The sequence below is a fragment of the Necator americanus genome, chromosome II (genome assembly GCF_031761385.1).
Source record: "Necator americanus strain Aroian chromosome II, whole genome shotgun sequence".
Taxonomy (NCBI): domain Eukaryota; kingdom Metazoa; phylum Nematoda; class Chromadorea; order Rhabditida; family Ancylostomatidae; genus Necator; species Necator americanus.
Window position 1 is genome coordinate 13561683 of NC_087372.1, and position 17341 is coordinate 13579023.

At 39.8% G+C, this 17341-nt stretch overlaps 2 protein-coding genes across 2 annotated transcripts; one reads left to right on the plus strand and one right to left on the minus strand.

Moving 5' to 3' along the window:
* Nucleotides 1-296: 296 nt before the first annotated feature.
* Nucleotides 297-629, plus strand: RB195_017726 (uncharacterized protein; the record flags this gene model as incomplete). The annotated part of the gene is made up of 1 exon (XM_064184843.1): nt 297-629. One exon carries the CDS (start codon nt 297-299, stop codon nt 627-629), a length of 333 nt encoding a protein of 110 aa, XP_064040724.1.
* An 11022-nt stretch (nt 630-11651) lies between these two features.
* RB195_017727 (uncharacterized protein) lies at nt 11652-17341 on the minus strand (the record flags this gene model as incomplete). The annotated part of the gene is made up of 10 exons (XM_064184844.1): nt 11652-11864; nt 11938-11965; nt 12101-12176; nt 12237-12341; nt 12399-12526; nt 12587-12648; nt 12705-12809; nt 12865-12948; nt 14830-14901; nt 17309-17341. 10 exons carry the CDS (start codon nt 17339-17341, stop codon nt 11652-11654), a joined length of 906 nt encoding a protein of 301 aa, XP_064040725.1.

Consider the following 17341-nt stretch of genomic DNA (forward strand, 5'->3'; position numbering starts at 1 on the left):
TCACAAATATTACAACGCTCGAAATAAAAGCTAGGACGGGTTCATATGACGAAGAACAAGGAATAAGGACGAAAGGCATTGCTAATTATAACAATAAACGCTGACGGCCTTACCGAACGCGCTAACAGGGTTCAGAAAAAGGTGTGTGAGTCAGGCCGTTGCTTGCATTACGATAAACTGGACAGGAATCAGAGAAGCTGAACAAATCAGAGTTTGGCGAAGATGTGAGACCATAATAGGCAAAAAGAAAGAAAACGGGGCGGGAACGGCTAAAAATCTGTCCATAGAAACGCGATATGTCCGACATGTTCACGATGGTAAATGATTCCAGCAAAAGAAATCAGGACTCATCCTGTTCCTTATCGTCTTTGGAAGAAGACAATCTTGTTACTTATGGAGTTATCTACGAATGTAATGATTACGCTGTTAGTGTAGGTGGCTTCGAATGGTCTGCTCCAGTTGTACAGTGTGATGCACCAGAAGCTGCTTCTGCTCTTGCTCTTGTCATTCTTTTTTGTCTGGAGTCACCCGGATTGTCTGGCGCTTATGTAGAAAACATATCTATAATTTTCCCACTTTTCCCTGAACTCTATTTCTCAGCGAATCCAGAAACAAATGTCGACAATTAACCGAACAGTCAGAAACATCGGTGTTCCCAACATCATTGATGGATTATGTTCCAAAAAGCGTTCCACTACCGCCAGTCAGGTGCGTTTCTGACATAGGCCAAGTGAAGGAGTGCAGTTTGTGATTGATCTGTCTTTCTCTGGAGATCTACAGATTTCGGAGGGAATTAGATCGCTAAGGAAGTGCTTGAGAAGGGATATATTCCATATTATCGTAACATAATGAGTAAGCAAAGGGCCTAGAAAATGTATTTCATGCAAATCCAAGAACGTTATTAAGTAGAAAATTCCCAGAAAAAATACCACAATTGACCAATAGTCTAGAAAAATTGCTAAATAATACCTTCCCACCAATGTAATGCGTCCTCCAAAAACCCGGTATGAAGTGGAATTGTATAGTACCACGATCAGTCACCGTGCCCTTCGTAAAAAAGAGCAGCAAAGAAAATAATGTGTTCCTGATGCACTATTGCGTAGGTTTTCATTTAAAAAGCATGTCAACTTCAGTTACTGTAAAGGAAAAACAGGAATTGCAGAAGCATGCTGTATATAATCTGTTTATACAGCACAAAAGCAGATAGGTTTAGCAGTCGCAACAAGGAAAAATCTTCATTCCACATTACAACGTGGGACGTAGGATGGGCGAGATTATGTATCGATGATAGCGGTAAAGGACGAAGAAACAACATCACAGAGAGTTATTCTCAAGTTTTGTCCTCGCTTTAAAAGGAGGGCTGTCCTAGGATTACCTAAACGCTAATGACTGCAGACAACTAATCAGAAAGGCCCCTCCAGCAACAATAACTGATATTTTGTTCTCCAGAATCAAGAGCTTCCATTCAGGTCATCGTTCGTTCTCGTCGAATTCGTTCATTCTGCATTACGTTGCTCATGCAAACCGTGCTAGAAGTACCAGTTGTCCGTTGAAGTGCTCTGAATCCTGGAGGAAGAGTTAGGCATTTCTTTTTCTCAATATCGGGGAAATCCACCCTAAGGATGCGCAAACATAGCATTATTCCTTCTCTGAGTACAATAAACGGAAAAAAACCATTTAGTCCTGCACTCCCTGTGCTTTCTAAAAAAAACCACTTGTTCTTGCACTTTCTGTGCTTTCTGTGTTTTTTGTGGCGTTTTTTTACAAGCAAATAAATCAACAAATTAATGCTGTTGAGTTTTGTGCAGGTGTTTTTAAATGATAATTCCTTCTGATAGAGAATCCTGTAGAAAAAAGGGGTTTTCTTCCTCCATGTTCACGTGACAACGCTCTCATAATCCTTAGTCGTTCCGCACGCGTCCAGACTTCGCAGAAATTATCACGTCGTTTACAAACAGGTAATATCGCCACAGCGTGGTGGTAATTTGATGCCCCAGGCTAACAATGACGCACATGTCGTCAGCTTAGTACCAGGAAACTAGACACGTCGGACAATTGTGTGCGTCACCACACGTGCGTACGAAGGCTGGCCGAGAGTGATAGTGACGGCCACGCCCATCGTCGTGCAAACGCTGCATCGTTGACGACGATGAGACTGCTGTAGCAGCAGCGGCAATTCATCTAGCACGTGATTTTTTGTATCACCTGAGAATCGGCGCTTTCTCACGATAAATCAACAGCATAACTGCATCCATTTGCATTTCGATGCGCTTGTAAGAAATTCGGTTGACTGACACTACTGTTAATGCGCGCAATTGGTTTTTTTTTCTCGAACAACCTTGACCTATTTATGAAAATAACGTTTAAAGAAACAAAATTTTAGCATTCTGTGATATTTTCAACAGCGAATCACATCTTTTTTTAATGGGTAAACGATTTCTGAATAGGTTACTGCATATCAATTGACATTTTCAACAGGTCATGGCCCTACACAGAGAAGATACGAAAATACAAAGAAGATTTCCAGTTGGATTTCTTGGTTGAAATTATAATTTCATTCACTTTGCAGTTCTGAAACGAAAAAAACCGCTTGGATTCAAAAACACGAAAAATCGTCGACAAGTGCTTCTTACTATACTACTGTACTCTACCACTACTACTATCATACCTTCATGATCATCGCTACTCTCAAATGATTTTCAGTGCTGAGGGATAGGTGGAAAGCGAGACTTACGAGTGATGCCGTCGATTAACTCACGCACACATACCGGTTATTCGTTACAAGTGCAACTACATCCACCACAAGTCAACGCAACAACTAATTTCTCATGATTGGAATTCCATTCCAATTACTTTTATCAACAGAGTGCAAAAAGGGCAAATTTATGCACGGGGTGAGTAATAATGAATCTTCAAAAATTGCGGTTGTTCACACTTTTTCCCAAGAAGTAGCTAATAAAATAAAGTAGGCCTTTTGTCATCTGTGGGAGGTGGCTCGAGGACGAGCACTGAAAAATCTCAAATTGACTCGATTCCAAACAGTTTCACTTTTCTCGAATATTTTGAACAGGGATAAAATTCGTGCTTTGTAAACAGTCGAACAATACAAATCTCTTGGCAAATGTAGCTTCGTTTGAGATTTTAGAAAGATAAGATCTCTACTCGTAGTGTTTTTCGCAAGTATCAACCCGTTTCACATTTGAAATATTACCTTCGAGAACCATTCTTTACTTTCAGACGGCAATAAACATCTAAAGAACCGCAGGTCTCAGAGGTAATCTGTCAGGTTCTCATGACACCACAAGACATCTTTTTCTTTATGATAAACCATTCCGTAACAGTTAAACTGTTAGCGAAAGTAACGCTGTACTTCTCTTTTGCATTGCACTTTATTTGTGCTACCTTCATGGTCATGCTGTAGTTTGATCCGATTGCTATTATTCCTTTCACTAATTAGATTATCACTGAAGAATGTGGCGACGACATTGTCGAGACACGTCGATGATGATGACACGACGAGAGTTGACCTCACTTCTTTGTGTTTGATTCTCTTCCTTCTCGCTGCTACACAAACACATGTTTTATCATTGATATTTATTTTGTTACACAGAATTCCTGATCATATCATACACGAAGACATTCGGAGAAGATTTACAAAAAGAACCGCTTGCAGAGATCATAAAATACACACAACTGTGATTAAAGCCGACATTGTAACAGTAATAAATAACAACTGGCAGAATACTCAATCATCTTGTCATATGATCAAGTTGAACCGTACGTGAAGTTGACGATAAAGCAAGGAGAAGAATGGATGCATATTCGTTGGTGGCAGGTGGGACGATGTCGCGACATGCACTCGCGACGTCTGCGAATTTCTCCGTAGCGGAGGACATTCAGAAAATAATAGTAGTTGTTTGGAGAAGAATCCGAGTGAAGAAACTCAGAAGCGTGACCATTTTGGCATGGTAATCGGTCATGTCCAGTATGCAGCTCATAGGCGACTCTACTGGATTGATGTATGCTCTGTCGCGAGTTTAATACAGATCTGCGCAATCCTCTATTGAGTAGCGCCAAGGAGGAAGACATGTAGCCATTGAGTACGGCCGAAGGAATTGTGCCTGGGTGTGGTCGCGGCCCAGCTGCCGTCTTTTATACTAAGGCGCGGTCCGGATAGGCGTGTCGTTGGAGGGCGTGATCTCCCCGTCTGAATGGTCGCTGGTTACGGTAACTGACCACATGTAACTCGAGACGGTATAGCGGATTTACGTCACTGCCATTGAAATATGTCATAATACGCACGTAGTCTGCTGCTGTATGGATATCAAGCGACGTCCGGGCAGCCCGTAAGCCGAACTGCAGCATTCCCCAAAAGACCATGAGAGCAGCTGCTGCATTAACTCCGTCCTATAAGTCTGTGACGTAAATCACCCAGCATCAACCAGATCCTACTGGCAAATACGATGAAACTCCTTCAGATTCCTTTCCTTGCCTTCACAAGAAGCATTTCAGACACAGATGATGGTCTTGGTGTTAATCGCTACTTAAACTCCATTAGTCCGAGAGGTGCGCTACACGGCGACCGCGCCCTCGTCAGCCACACCCAGCCGGCTACAAATCGTCCTGTCTTCTAAGAACAATTGCACGAATTTCTGCCTGATTCGCATTAGTCTTACGGAGTACGGTCGTAGGCCAAGACCGCTTCCTCGTAGAGGGGCGTCGTCACGCACGGTTAATCTCACTTGCTCGGCTAGATAACCTTTGATTTCGGCGAAGAAGAACCGTAGCCGAAGTCACTCCTCATAATATAGCAATCGTTCAGAGGCTTCTGCTCATTTATTCGTTTGGAGGCTACGCCAATTAATAGGTTCGTCATTTTTGATGCGAGTTACTGTGCTAACATTGGTTTGAGTTACGGTTTCGCAAGTTGCCTCAGCACACAGCAAGGTTCACAAATAATGAAGGGAAAAGCATATAATTCCTGTTTTATATGATTTAGTCATCTTGTGTTCTCTTTCCTCCTCAAATATATTTAGGAGGAAAGAAACAGCGCATAACTCTTTAAGATGTCGGTAACAGGGATTTTTCTTGAGAAAAAAGTGTTTTTCTAGCTCCCTTGCAGATGCAGATATTAATATTAGTAAGACCATTATTGCTACGGATTTAGCTATGGATTTCAATTAGGCCAAGAATTGCAACGTGTAAAAAATGATGTGAAAAACGTTTGTATGTCATCATCGGCACTTCTATTTAGAAACGTGTTTTCTAACACTTCTCTATTTTACCCTCTATAGATAAGTTCACTTAGAAGACCTAATTTTAAAAAATGCCATGTTACACAAATAAATGTCGTAGTGGTGTTTGGTAGATAATACTTCTGTCACAGTTAGCAAATAATAACTAAATTAACAGTTAATAAAATCAGTATATACATATACGCGTATACACCTGATATTCATTTCGTTTTTAGCTCTCATATAACTGAAATCTGTGACCTTTCCATGATCCGTTATTCTCATTGGCGATATTCATTTCAGTATTCTTTTTTTTCGTTTTTCAGCAGCTATGAATCACAGCCGCACTTAGCTGAAATGTAATCCGACACCACCAGTGTGCATATGACCTTCACGAATAGAACATAAATAGCGCACATGTGCTAAAAGTATCTCATGATCCGACGAGCATATTGTTTGTCACGGATCACTTTTGTGTCGTGGATCACGCAGGTGGGCGAGTTCTCAGGCGAAGATGTTTGCGTAAAAAGAACTAAGAAACAACGAGATGACGAAGTATGTGCTACGTTAATGACGTCAGTTATGAGGTTTGAGCCACTTATCATTTAACTCCCTCTCGTCAAATATCTGCCCACCACTCTCAACAGCATCGTTGAAGTGGAAGTGAAGTGCTGTGAACCACAATGGTATCATAATCATTATCAACTATAACATCATAGCCGTTATAGGATGTAAGCTTGATTCTGCAGAGTGTATGGATCACTTCAAATATTCAGTTTAGATTTTTTTATTTTATTTTTTTACGAAAAGTCTTCATCCTCAAAAAATTACTTGCACTTCAATTCACTTCACTTCAGAAATTCGGAGCGCTAATGAAGTTATAAGCTCGAGCTAAAATTGCAAGTCAATTGATCCCTGAGTACGGATGCTGGCAACAACAATAACAACAACTGATGTATGTAGTGTGTGCAAAAACCTACACGTATAAATAGCAAACTAAGGAGATTCGAAACAACAGAAACACTGAGATCATGCCAATGCAAAAAGAGCAAGGGATTTCCTCATTTCTTCCCTTCTCTCTTGCTCTTCACGAACTTTGGAATGTCCGAGACGTCAATGTAATAAAATTCAAAATGAAGTGAAATGAGGAAATTGTGGTTGATCAAGAAATGTGAGTTCAAATATACTTACGTTTTCATCAGATCGGGTAGCAATTAAGCTCTTTTTTCTATTCTTAATTATAAGATCTAAAATTACTTTGCATGGTTTATGTTGGTTTGTGAAAAAAAAAACTTTTCATGAGTCTTTCCATATTAGGAGATCTTTGTCCTGGAGGTCAAAAAACATCCCAGAATGCAGGGCAAATCACCTTGCCCTTTCAATAAATCCGCAAACTTACGGTGTCAACAAGTTGTGATGAAATGCTCTTAAATAAAAAATATAGTGATCTACTTCAATAAGCAGGAGAATGTTCTGTTCAAATTAGCGTAAATGCGTGGTGCAAAATGGCGTGTACCCAGAAGTGACGCATTTTTCACCCTGTAATTCCACTTTGAATTGGCGATTCGAACTGTACATGGGTATCAGCATCGCTGTGGATCCTGAACGATGCTCGACGCAGAGAATACCTAGTTTGCATAGATGAAAGATGAACTTGAAGCAAGTACACAGATTATTTTGAATGAAAACCCTTCGAAAATACTGTCCTACACAAAATTTAGTGGTTGAATTAGTTGTTGCTTTGACTGTCACTGTAAGTGAACGCTACGTATGAGTTGAAATTATCCCTTTCTATCATAGAGCGATATTCCAAAAGGTTTGTTCATGCGTCATTTTTTTAAAGCAAAAGAACCACATGCACTTAAATATCTAACATAGGCAAAAGTATCCTATTTCACTTTTTTGTTACAATAAGCTCAGCAAAGAAGTTGGTTGGACCCTGATCTGTGAAGGGCAAGCCTCTATTGAAAAATTTCCGAAATTTTTCGAAGTAACGCACGCATGCACGAAAAGAATTGGATTGCTTACTTGCATGAAATACTCTTAAACGGGGTTGAAACGCTGCAAGATCGAGAATCTGGCCTCGCCACCATCGTAAGTTTTCAACAAAATCATCGAAAAGCCGAAGAATTCCTCAGTTTTTACAAGAAAACCTGCGCTTAAATTGTATTCGAAAACTTATAGTATAAGCTCGCAGAACGAGCCATCTGTACTAGTAAGCGAGCCCAACATTTATATTTACCTAGCACCTCTATAAGATGTTTTTACATTGTCAGTCAAATAAATTTTCATTAAGGATAAATTAGGCAGATGGTTTGCCTCAAACAAATAAAAGAGAACTTCATTCAAGAAATCGATTCATCTCTCGGAACCAGAGAAGAACTAAGGATAGGATGAATTCGGGGTGTTAATCAATCCTTTGGGTAGATTTTAAGTTAATTGATTCAAAAATTTACTGCTTAAAGTGAATACTAAAATGCACATACTCGAACGAAGATATGAGTGGCGATCGTGCCGTGATTGATGTTATTGCTGACGAAAAACAGACACAGACGAGACACTTGAAAAAAATAGCCCGAAACAAAGTCCTCTAATAAAATATTCACTATAATTACCGTATTATTGTGCGTTATCGTGCGCTCTTTTTCCACTGAAAGATTTTCAACGATATGGTAGTGAACATTCATTAAATTTTACGTGGAAAGGTTGTTAACTATTTAAAGGCAACGATTTGGCAAGTTTTTTCAAGTTTCTGAAGACAAAATTTCGGTGGAGCTTCCCTGTCTGGGAAGGGAAAGTTATTCTGTAATCATCGTTTTGTCCAGATAAATTTCTCAGGAATATCTTTGCAGAACAGTCAATGAACACATCGAAGGAGCTTTTACTAATCCCCAAATTACGTGGGAAACGCTTCGTAGTTGACGAACTTAGTCAGATCCCTACTTAGCTGCAGATATAACTAGGCGTTCTATTTTGGGCACTTCGTTAGCGTATGACGCATGATTCCTCAACATTTCTATACATAATAGGATAAAGAGTTGCTGAACAGACTACAAGAAAGACAAGAAAAGTTCAAGAAATGGAAGATACAAGGAGAAGTTGAAGCTCCTTCTTGTACATACTTCATTCCAGAAAGTTCAATTTTCGAAGTAGTACTAGTCAAAAAAAGGCTTTCAACCTACAAAACTCCCACCACAATCGCAATCGCACTGCACTTAATTTGTTGTTTTTATTTCTTTAGATTTTGTTCACTCATCTCCCAAGTATCAGACAAATATGCGCATTGCTTGCAACTTATCTTATTTTATGGGAAAAAAATTCCTTGCAACTTTGTAACCTTGACCATAATTTATTACCTGTGTTATAATTATTATTACTACAATTATTATTACTATAATTATTATTACTATTACTATTATTACTATTATTATCGCTATGTTAAAGTTATATTTGGATCAACGCTAGGTCGTGAATGAAATCTGCACACATAAAGACACGTGCTTCTCTGGAAATGCTCGTCCTACGAAGTTATAGATCACACAACCTCGTTTAGTATGCGTCGCATCGTGAATCTATTTTTAAGACACGGAAAACAAAGCTGTGACGCACGCTTTTTTAAAAATGGATGAAAACAACGGAACCTCCCACGCATAGATGACATGTAAGAAATGAAGGATTGCTTCAAGGAAAAACAGGGACGTTAAGTCTCAGCGGATATAGAACTGAGGAAATGGAGGATGAAAAGGGAAAAAGAGAAAAGAAAAGAAAAGAAAAATTGGATTTTACTTCACGGGAACAAAGTTTTGACGGAGGCTATAAATATGAGTATGCTAAGCCTATATTTCCAGTAAAATCAAATAACATCCCAGCAAAGTCCAAAAAATCAAGGAATGAAAGCTGAGAATAATCGAGCATTGAAACTAAGTCTCCCAGTCTCTTACATATCTAAAAATGTACAGTTGCTTAAACTCACCTACATAAAACCATGTATTCTGACCGATCTGGCACGTTCCTACCACGTGATCTCTAAATTCCATTGAACATTTTTTCAGTGAGCAAGTTCCTGTTAGCTAGCCACGAAAAAAGGAAATTTGCAGTGTGTGCACCCTCAATGAATTTAAATTCCGAGTAGACCACGATTATTTGCATGAAAGTAACCAATTTGACCAACGGGTGGTCTCAACTGCGGAGATGGAAATTCACAATCTCACATCTGTAGCTCTGCTCCAACATTTCTCGTTCGTTGTTGCCATTCACAGCTCAACTTCATCCGACAACTTATCACAAACCACATCACAGTTACATCAAGGGTACCATCTAAAAACACTTCTCAAGAACAGTCATGGCTTTCACCTATGAAAGAGAAAGGGGTAGAATGTTAATAGTTACACCAACTGCAGATGGTCCTAAAGAATTAATTTTGGCCAAATTTTTAAATATTCTAAATATCTTCGTTGCTTCACATCCATCAATAGCTGTAAAGTACAATGTTTTCCATCTGTCCACATTGAACATTCACTTCTTTTGTCTTTGTCGTTGACTTTCAAGGTAGGGTTTCCTAAAATATTCCCTTAGAATCGCAAAATTTCCGACTGGGTACGACAGCGAAAAATCGAAGCGCTCTTCACAAATTCAGACGGAAGAGCTGCTATGGACGTCCCATAATTGAGGACATGTACTCAGGGTGACCAATGTGTGGAGTATATCGGAATTCTTAATCGGAATGAATCAATAGCAAAATTGCTTAAAGTAGCGAATTTGGTTGATCACGCAAATCTTCACACTTCTACGAATGGTTATTCCACATTGTTCCATTTCATCTGTTGTTAGCTGCAAAGAAGTGCTTCACCGAATGAGCTACTCAGTTTGAAGCTCCAGATTCGTCTGGTTTCTGAACTTGTACTGGATTCATTCGTATGTTTTGCTGTGGTACTGCAAACCACGTTCGGAATGCCACCGATTACTAGAAATAACGTTACCTTAGGGATTTCCAAACGCTATCTTTGATGCAATGTAAGCTCTCTTTACTTTACCGGGTCGTCGATCCCACGCCTTCCCCGAGCGATGGTTTCGTTCTCTTGTTTCAACACAAACTAGTCGTTCAGCCAAACAAGATGCAGCGAACCTTTGTCGTGACCTTTCGTATTCTTAGAATGCATTTCTCACTGTATGCAGATGTCTTGCAACAGCAGCCTGCGCAACGTAACACCGCACTCGCTCTGTGCTAAATCTAACCAAAAAACAGCTTTGTACCGCCATCATCTTACGTCTAATAATATATGTACAAACGCAACGCAAAACAAGGCACACCCATAACCATCCTAACATAGAGTTGGAATTCGAAACACTATGCATGAGATGTGATGTTTGTGAAAAAGAAGCGGCAGTAAACACGTAGCAACTCATGACCATACACAACGCAGCGCGTCTAGCACAGGCAAGCCCAGTTCAAGAATTCGGGACACTTAATGAATTTTCTCTGAGAGCAGCGCTTTTTATGGTCTGGACAGATAAGTCCACAAAAGTTGTAGGAACACTAAGAACATTTGCAATGGGTCGTGATAGACTAATATGAAGCCGGCAGTAGCAAAAAAAGGTTCCTTATGGGACCTACGGAATACACCCGATAGTGTGTATATATAAATAAACTCCATAACCGTAGACATTTTCGTAAATCTAGACGAAAGACGAAATATAAGGGATGCATTGAAAACGTAAGAAGTCAAAGCTTTTCACTCCCTTAAGATCTATGAACTGGTTCCACAAAGACATATACACTGACTTATTACATTGTGATGGTAGCATACACATTCGGAAACCTCTACGATTCTAAAGTGGTAAAGTGAAGTTCGAACACTTTACCTCATCTCAAATGGATTATTCCACGCCAAGCACATCTTGGCTTTTGTTCTTGAAATACGAAGAATCATTCCAAATCTGTCAGGACGTTGAAGCTTCAAACAAGGGATTAGAAACACAATAGTTCGCAATCGATCGAGTCAATCTATTCACCTAATGTTGTTATCGAGCTCGTTTCTCGCTACCATGTACCTTTAATTAACTGCACTAATTATATATATATATATATATATATATATATATATATATTCTGTTTCCCCATCCTCAATAGTTCTGTAACCTCTGCAAAATGAATGACTTCAAAAGCTTTATGGCACCATGCTACAGAAACGAGTAAAAAGCAAATCTATAAGTACTAGAAGGTAATTGGATTCTACAGATTATTTACTATCTCCAAGTATAGAAATGATATAGAAATGAATACATGCGAAAAAGAAAATTATGATTAAGTGATTTTAGGAGTAACTGATAAGAGAAATAGAGAAATGAATACGCCTAATCGAGGAATTTACAAGTAGACTTTTGAGTTTAAACGTTGCTTGAAACGTTACTTTGTTTTTATTCAATCGGTTCGATTTTGATAATGTTCTCTATATAATCGGCCGCCTCTTCTCTTATGCGGTTCACACCAACTTCTCTTGAAGCTACTTCGCCTGTGCCAGAATCATTGAGCGCTTCTTCTTTCACGTATCTCATGTCACCATCGTCTATGATGATTTTCTCGTCCGTATCGAGATCATTTTTTAGAATGTAATGAACGCCGAAGACGTCCTAAATGCCAAGTACACAGGTTACTTTGAGCTATCAAAACTATTTTATGAGAGCCTGCTAGCAGATAACTTACCTGATAGAGATGTTTAGAGCGGGAGAATCTAAAGAAAAAGGAAATGAACGACATATTGCCGTGTCTACGCAATATATAATACATTCAAATTCTCGTACAAATGTTAAGCAGGAAACAATTAAAATTTCATTTCTGTGAAATAATTCTAATGTAACAATGACACCTGTAGCACGGAACTTCCTTAGCGATTACGTAACCCATAGGCGCAACATAACTGTCGGACTTTTTACGACGAGTCTCTGAAAGACAAAACTAAATCCTAGAATGAATTCTAAAAAATGGGATGAAGTACAAATTACCAAGTAAGCTATCGTAAACAGCAGAAAGTTTCCTTGAATATGCTTTTGATGTTATGACACCGATTCCAACCAGATACGAGCACCACATTACATGAGGAAACTCCTCTGGGAAGCAGTGTAATTGCGAAAACCGTCGAAACCTCCACCAAGAATAAATCTCACCCAGAGTCACTAGCCCGTTTCGTGAGTCTCGCGTCACGCATTCTTCATTACCTCGACGAACCCATTTTTGAAGTATTTTGTAGCATGAGCACTCCATATAATCAATGGCGAAAAGCATTGTTACTGTCCTTAAAAAAAGCGACAATGGGTTCCTTGGACTCTTCGATCAAGGTTTGGGGTGATCTTACATTTTTGGTTCATCGAACCGTGTTAGATCGTAGAAAATAATTTTCCTTTGTTCATCGTTGAGCTTAAATGAGCAAAATAAAACCACATTCTCAGCGTGCAGAAAATTCAACTTCTAACCGCCTCAGCATAAACAAGAGCTAGCTTCATGGAAGCAGTTGGATCCAGATCTATGCTTATACCATGTGAGTGAGTCTCATAGTCTTTAACGTGGTGAGAATATATCTGTAAAAGGAGAAAAATGATAATGAATCATACAAATTGACGAACAGAAGCACACAATTTTGAGGATATGCGAGAACGGGATCACCAGAGACTCCACAACTCCATCGTCTTCGCTGAAGAAAAGCACACAACGACGACCCTATTAAAATAAAATGTTGCAGATTCCATGTTGAACGATAAAACAAACTAGAGTACCAAAACGTGCCTTCGCTTTGAAAAAAAAAAACATAATCATGTTGTGATCTTTCTTACCTCTTTATTACAAAAAAAAAGAAACAACTATGTAAAAATTCTCATAATTAGCTATATATTATTGCCATTTTGCTACAAGACAGGAAACAACTCCCAATTCTTCACTATTCTTTACCAAATTATAAGAGGGAGTCTAACGGCTGCCTTCTTCTAACAGTTAAGTAGATAAACGTAATGCTACAAGCGTATGTATGCCAATCGACAAATTCGAGAAACACTTTAGAACTTTATACACATATTTACTGACGTATGTTGATGAGATTCAGATACCAGCTACACATTTTTCAAACAAGAAGAAAATAGAGGTTGCGGAAATACCTTAGAACTACGATATCAAATAACACTTTTTCATCATGATAACTCACGTAGACGTCAAAGAAATATTCGTTTTCAACTCGGTTTTTCTCTTCTGCTCTGTACTATATACAAAAGGGCTGCAAGTTTTCAATTCAAAGCTATCAACTCTTCTTATTTTATTGAGGAAAGAAGTAGAAAACAGTAGCCATTTTAGTTTTTTCTTTGGGCCAAGTGTAGCCCTAGTGACTACTGATAACCGGAAAACTTTGCGAAATCGGAAGATTACTTTCGGCCACTGGGGCTTATAAGAACCAAAGTTCCACAAAAAATAACACATTCCCACGCACTCAGAACCTATAACCACAGACAGATTTCAAGTCGAAAATGACCTATTTTTTAGTGTTATACGAGCCCAGTGCACTCGCGAGAGATACGACGTTCAGCCATGCGCGCCTACAAAAGGGAGGTTAGCGAGAGGACGCTCGGCGGCGCTTGATTTCGAGTCTAGATTGATCGCGTTCATTTCTCGCCGAACTTTAGACGTTGCCGCTCCTCCCGAGGCCCTTCACAGGCTGCCCGGTCGACCGGAGCCATCCTGCGTAAATTACCAGAAATCAACTAGTAACTTGCCAAAATTGATATACAAAGCGCTGCCGTTGAGGGCGAAGCCCATTTTTTCCCTCGCGTTCTTCTCATTGAACAAAGCGATCCATCTATTTCAAAAAATGTGTAGATAGTACTTCACTGACCGCCTAACTTCTCCAGATATTTGAGAAACCTGTGATATCTCGTCCAACTATTCTGAATGGTTATCGCGACCCTCATAGAGTAAAGAACACAGCTTTTTGATTCTGTTGTCGCGCTTATGAATTAGTACAGCAAAGAACTCGATCTGCATCAGTGTCAAGCTTCTGCAGATTATAAAAAGTTACCAAAGTATGGAAATTTTGAGTGCGAATCCCGATTACTCATCCAGGCAACTCTAAATTGATAGTGATAATCGCTCTTTAGTTTGCACTCTTTGGCAGGAACTACTTAACGCTTGAGAACAAACTTCCCGATGTATCCTCCATACCATTTTACTGATAACTATTTTAAAATGTTGTTTTAATCGACTAATTTTTATCATATTTCAAAGGATTCTTTCTACACAGAGTCCTTTCTAGTGCCTTACCAGTGTTCAGTATAATACCACAACTATTTCCCACTTGTTCCTCCAACGGAAAAAACTTGTCCAATAGTAGAATTTTATCAACTACAACTAATGTTCGAAAAATCTCAAGAAATTAAAAAGCGCAGTTATAGAAAAAGGTATGCGAACTTCCCAAAACAAGTAATATCAAGAAATCAAGTATTCAAATGTACGTTATCTAATCGTTAGAAAGAACTGATGCGATGCGCTATAGAATTCAAGCGAGGTCGGATGAATCTGTAAAAGCACAAAGTCATGTGGAAGGCGGGTTCTACTCACCTCGTAGCTATCCATGAACCGCACGCTCACATTGCGAAGACGAAATGAGCCTATGAATAGAGCGCAAGACTTCTGAAACTGAATCTGGTAACTTGGTGCTTGCTTCGTAGGAATAGCTCAGATTTCTTAGACCTAACTAGGCAACTTTCCTCACATCCCAGTGGTTCCACTCTTCTGAGCAGTTCAGGCTCCCAAATGAAGGAATCAATAAAATTGCACAAAGCACACTATTTCCACAAATAGACAGCGTCGAAACAATCAAACATATTGTGTCGGGTTGATGCGTCAAGTTCTCAGAACTGACTGATGCTGTCTCTGCATCTGTTGATCAATGTTACAATGTTGAACGAATTAATCTAAGCACTATCGATTATCTTTCTATAGATCGATGGGTGTCCATGTATGGTACCGGTGTTCATCTCCGTCGTAGATACAAAGCATCAGGACCACGCAGTGCATTCGCCGGCAACTGCATGACGAGTATTCAAGTAGATTATATTTACAATAGAAGACAGAGTTGATAACAAATATCAGGACGGTCAACTTTAAAAAAATATTTGCTGACGGACTCGTCCACGAACTCAACAGCGCTGCAAAGTTTCCTTTTTCAAACCACATGCCTCGTGTGTCTTGCGGTCACAACTGCGCCCCTCTTTGCGTGACTGTAGTCAACGAATCAGTCGTAGCGACTAAGCGGCGCCATTACTTCGGAACACCCTATCTTTCTTCCTTCTTTTAGTAACTTTAGTGACATATCAGAGATCTCCTAAGGCTAGTGCTTAGTTTTGTGATAGTGCGCCTGCGACGTTTTTGGATGGAACCTTTTATTTGAATGACGTTTCGGCTTTTTCGCCGTCTTCAGAGGCCTGAAGAGAGGATGACTGGAGCAATGCCACGTTTATCCCGTCAAGTGACACACTACCCTGGGTCACTGACGGCGAAAAAGCCGAAACGTCAGGCAAATAAAAGGTTCCATCTAAAAACCTCGCAAGCACACTATCACAAAACATAGACAGAATATGCCGAGGTTTCAAGACAGGAGACCATTCGAACTACTAATGCTTAGGTATCAGGGCCCTTTAGTTAGTTACTTCCAGAAATAAGGGCGCAACTGAGTGCCCCAAGAATGTATGGTAAGCATATACAAGGAGTTCGAAACACTAACTACAAAGTGAAATATAAGCTTCAGAACTCAGTCGCTTCGCTGTGACTAGAAGCACGCAGCAGCAGCATTGCACTACAGAATAGACCATATGCGCATGTTCTTTCACTGTTCAATGTCAATTCTCCCAGCAGACACTAGCCCAGAAAAGGTGCCTCAACCATTTTTGTTACTAATTAGCATTTGAAAAGGTTTCTACAGAAACTCTGATGTCAACATCAAAATTCACGTTAATCTCAGTCTCAGTCCCACATATTACTATTTTGTGTGTAAGTTCCCAAAAAAAGTTCAGAGAAGCGCACAGGCTGCGTTAACGCGTCTGTGAGCTTTGCGGAGAGCCTTCCATTAAAGAGAGGCGCTAGAATAAAATAAAAGAGTACGGTTAGCACGATGCCTCTGTGGGAATGAAACGTACCATCTCCTATTCCTCCCCCTACTACTTGCTTCTTTTCCTTGGTCACAAAGGAGAAGCTCCACAATCATGTGGAATACTGTTCTCAAAGCGTTCTTTATGCACATCTCTCCATAACAACCGAAGGGATTCCAATCCTCTGCGTGTGTTTGGACTTCAAGGGGCATTAGCACTAGTGAGTGGACCTCTCGCAGCTGCTTGTAACTTTACAGTCGAGTCTAAAACATCACATAGTGGTGTTCAACATTGCAACTGTCACGTCCCACAACGGAGACGCCGCAAAGGTTCGTCAACCGTTCAGAACCAGGAGATCAGTTGTTCTTTGAGCTGACTATAGATACAAGTAAAACTCTTTGTAGTGGATAAAACAATAAGAATGGATAGCAGCCGCATTTAAAATAAACAAACACGAAATCTGATAGTTCACTGAAAAGAAAAGGTAGATTGGATCTGCTGAATGGGAAAAGTTGGAAAGTTCCTTCTTAATTTTGACAGAATAGCCGCTGGAGAAAAGGTCGCTGACAACTTGCTTTCATTTGCGACTTCACGTAACTACTGAACAATAACACTAATCAAAGATTTCTTAAAATGTTCTGTCTTGAGCAGATCTTGCTCTAGAGTTTGTGAACTGATCCAGCGACGGAATCAAGTTCAGCGATGCGAGAACCCACTTAAGTGAGATCACACATGAATTGGAGACCGTGTACAGGCCACTCCTTCATGAGCAATAGTCGGTACTTACCATTTAAAACCACATTTCTCCGACCAAGCTCACTAAGGTCTAGACAGTTATTTTTCACTTGCTCATCCAAGACACTCCAGCTGCTAGGCTCAGAAAAATTGCTCTGAGGAGGAACAACAAGGCCACACAAGGGACAAATGGGTTTATGTAGAAAAAGTCTTACCGCCTCTTCCTGACAGAGATATGAACGATGCAT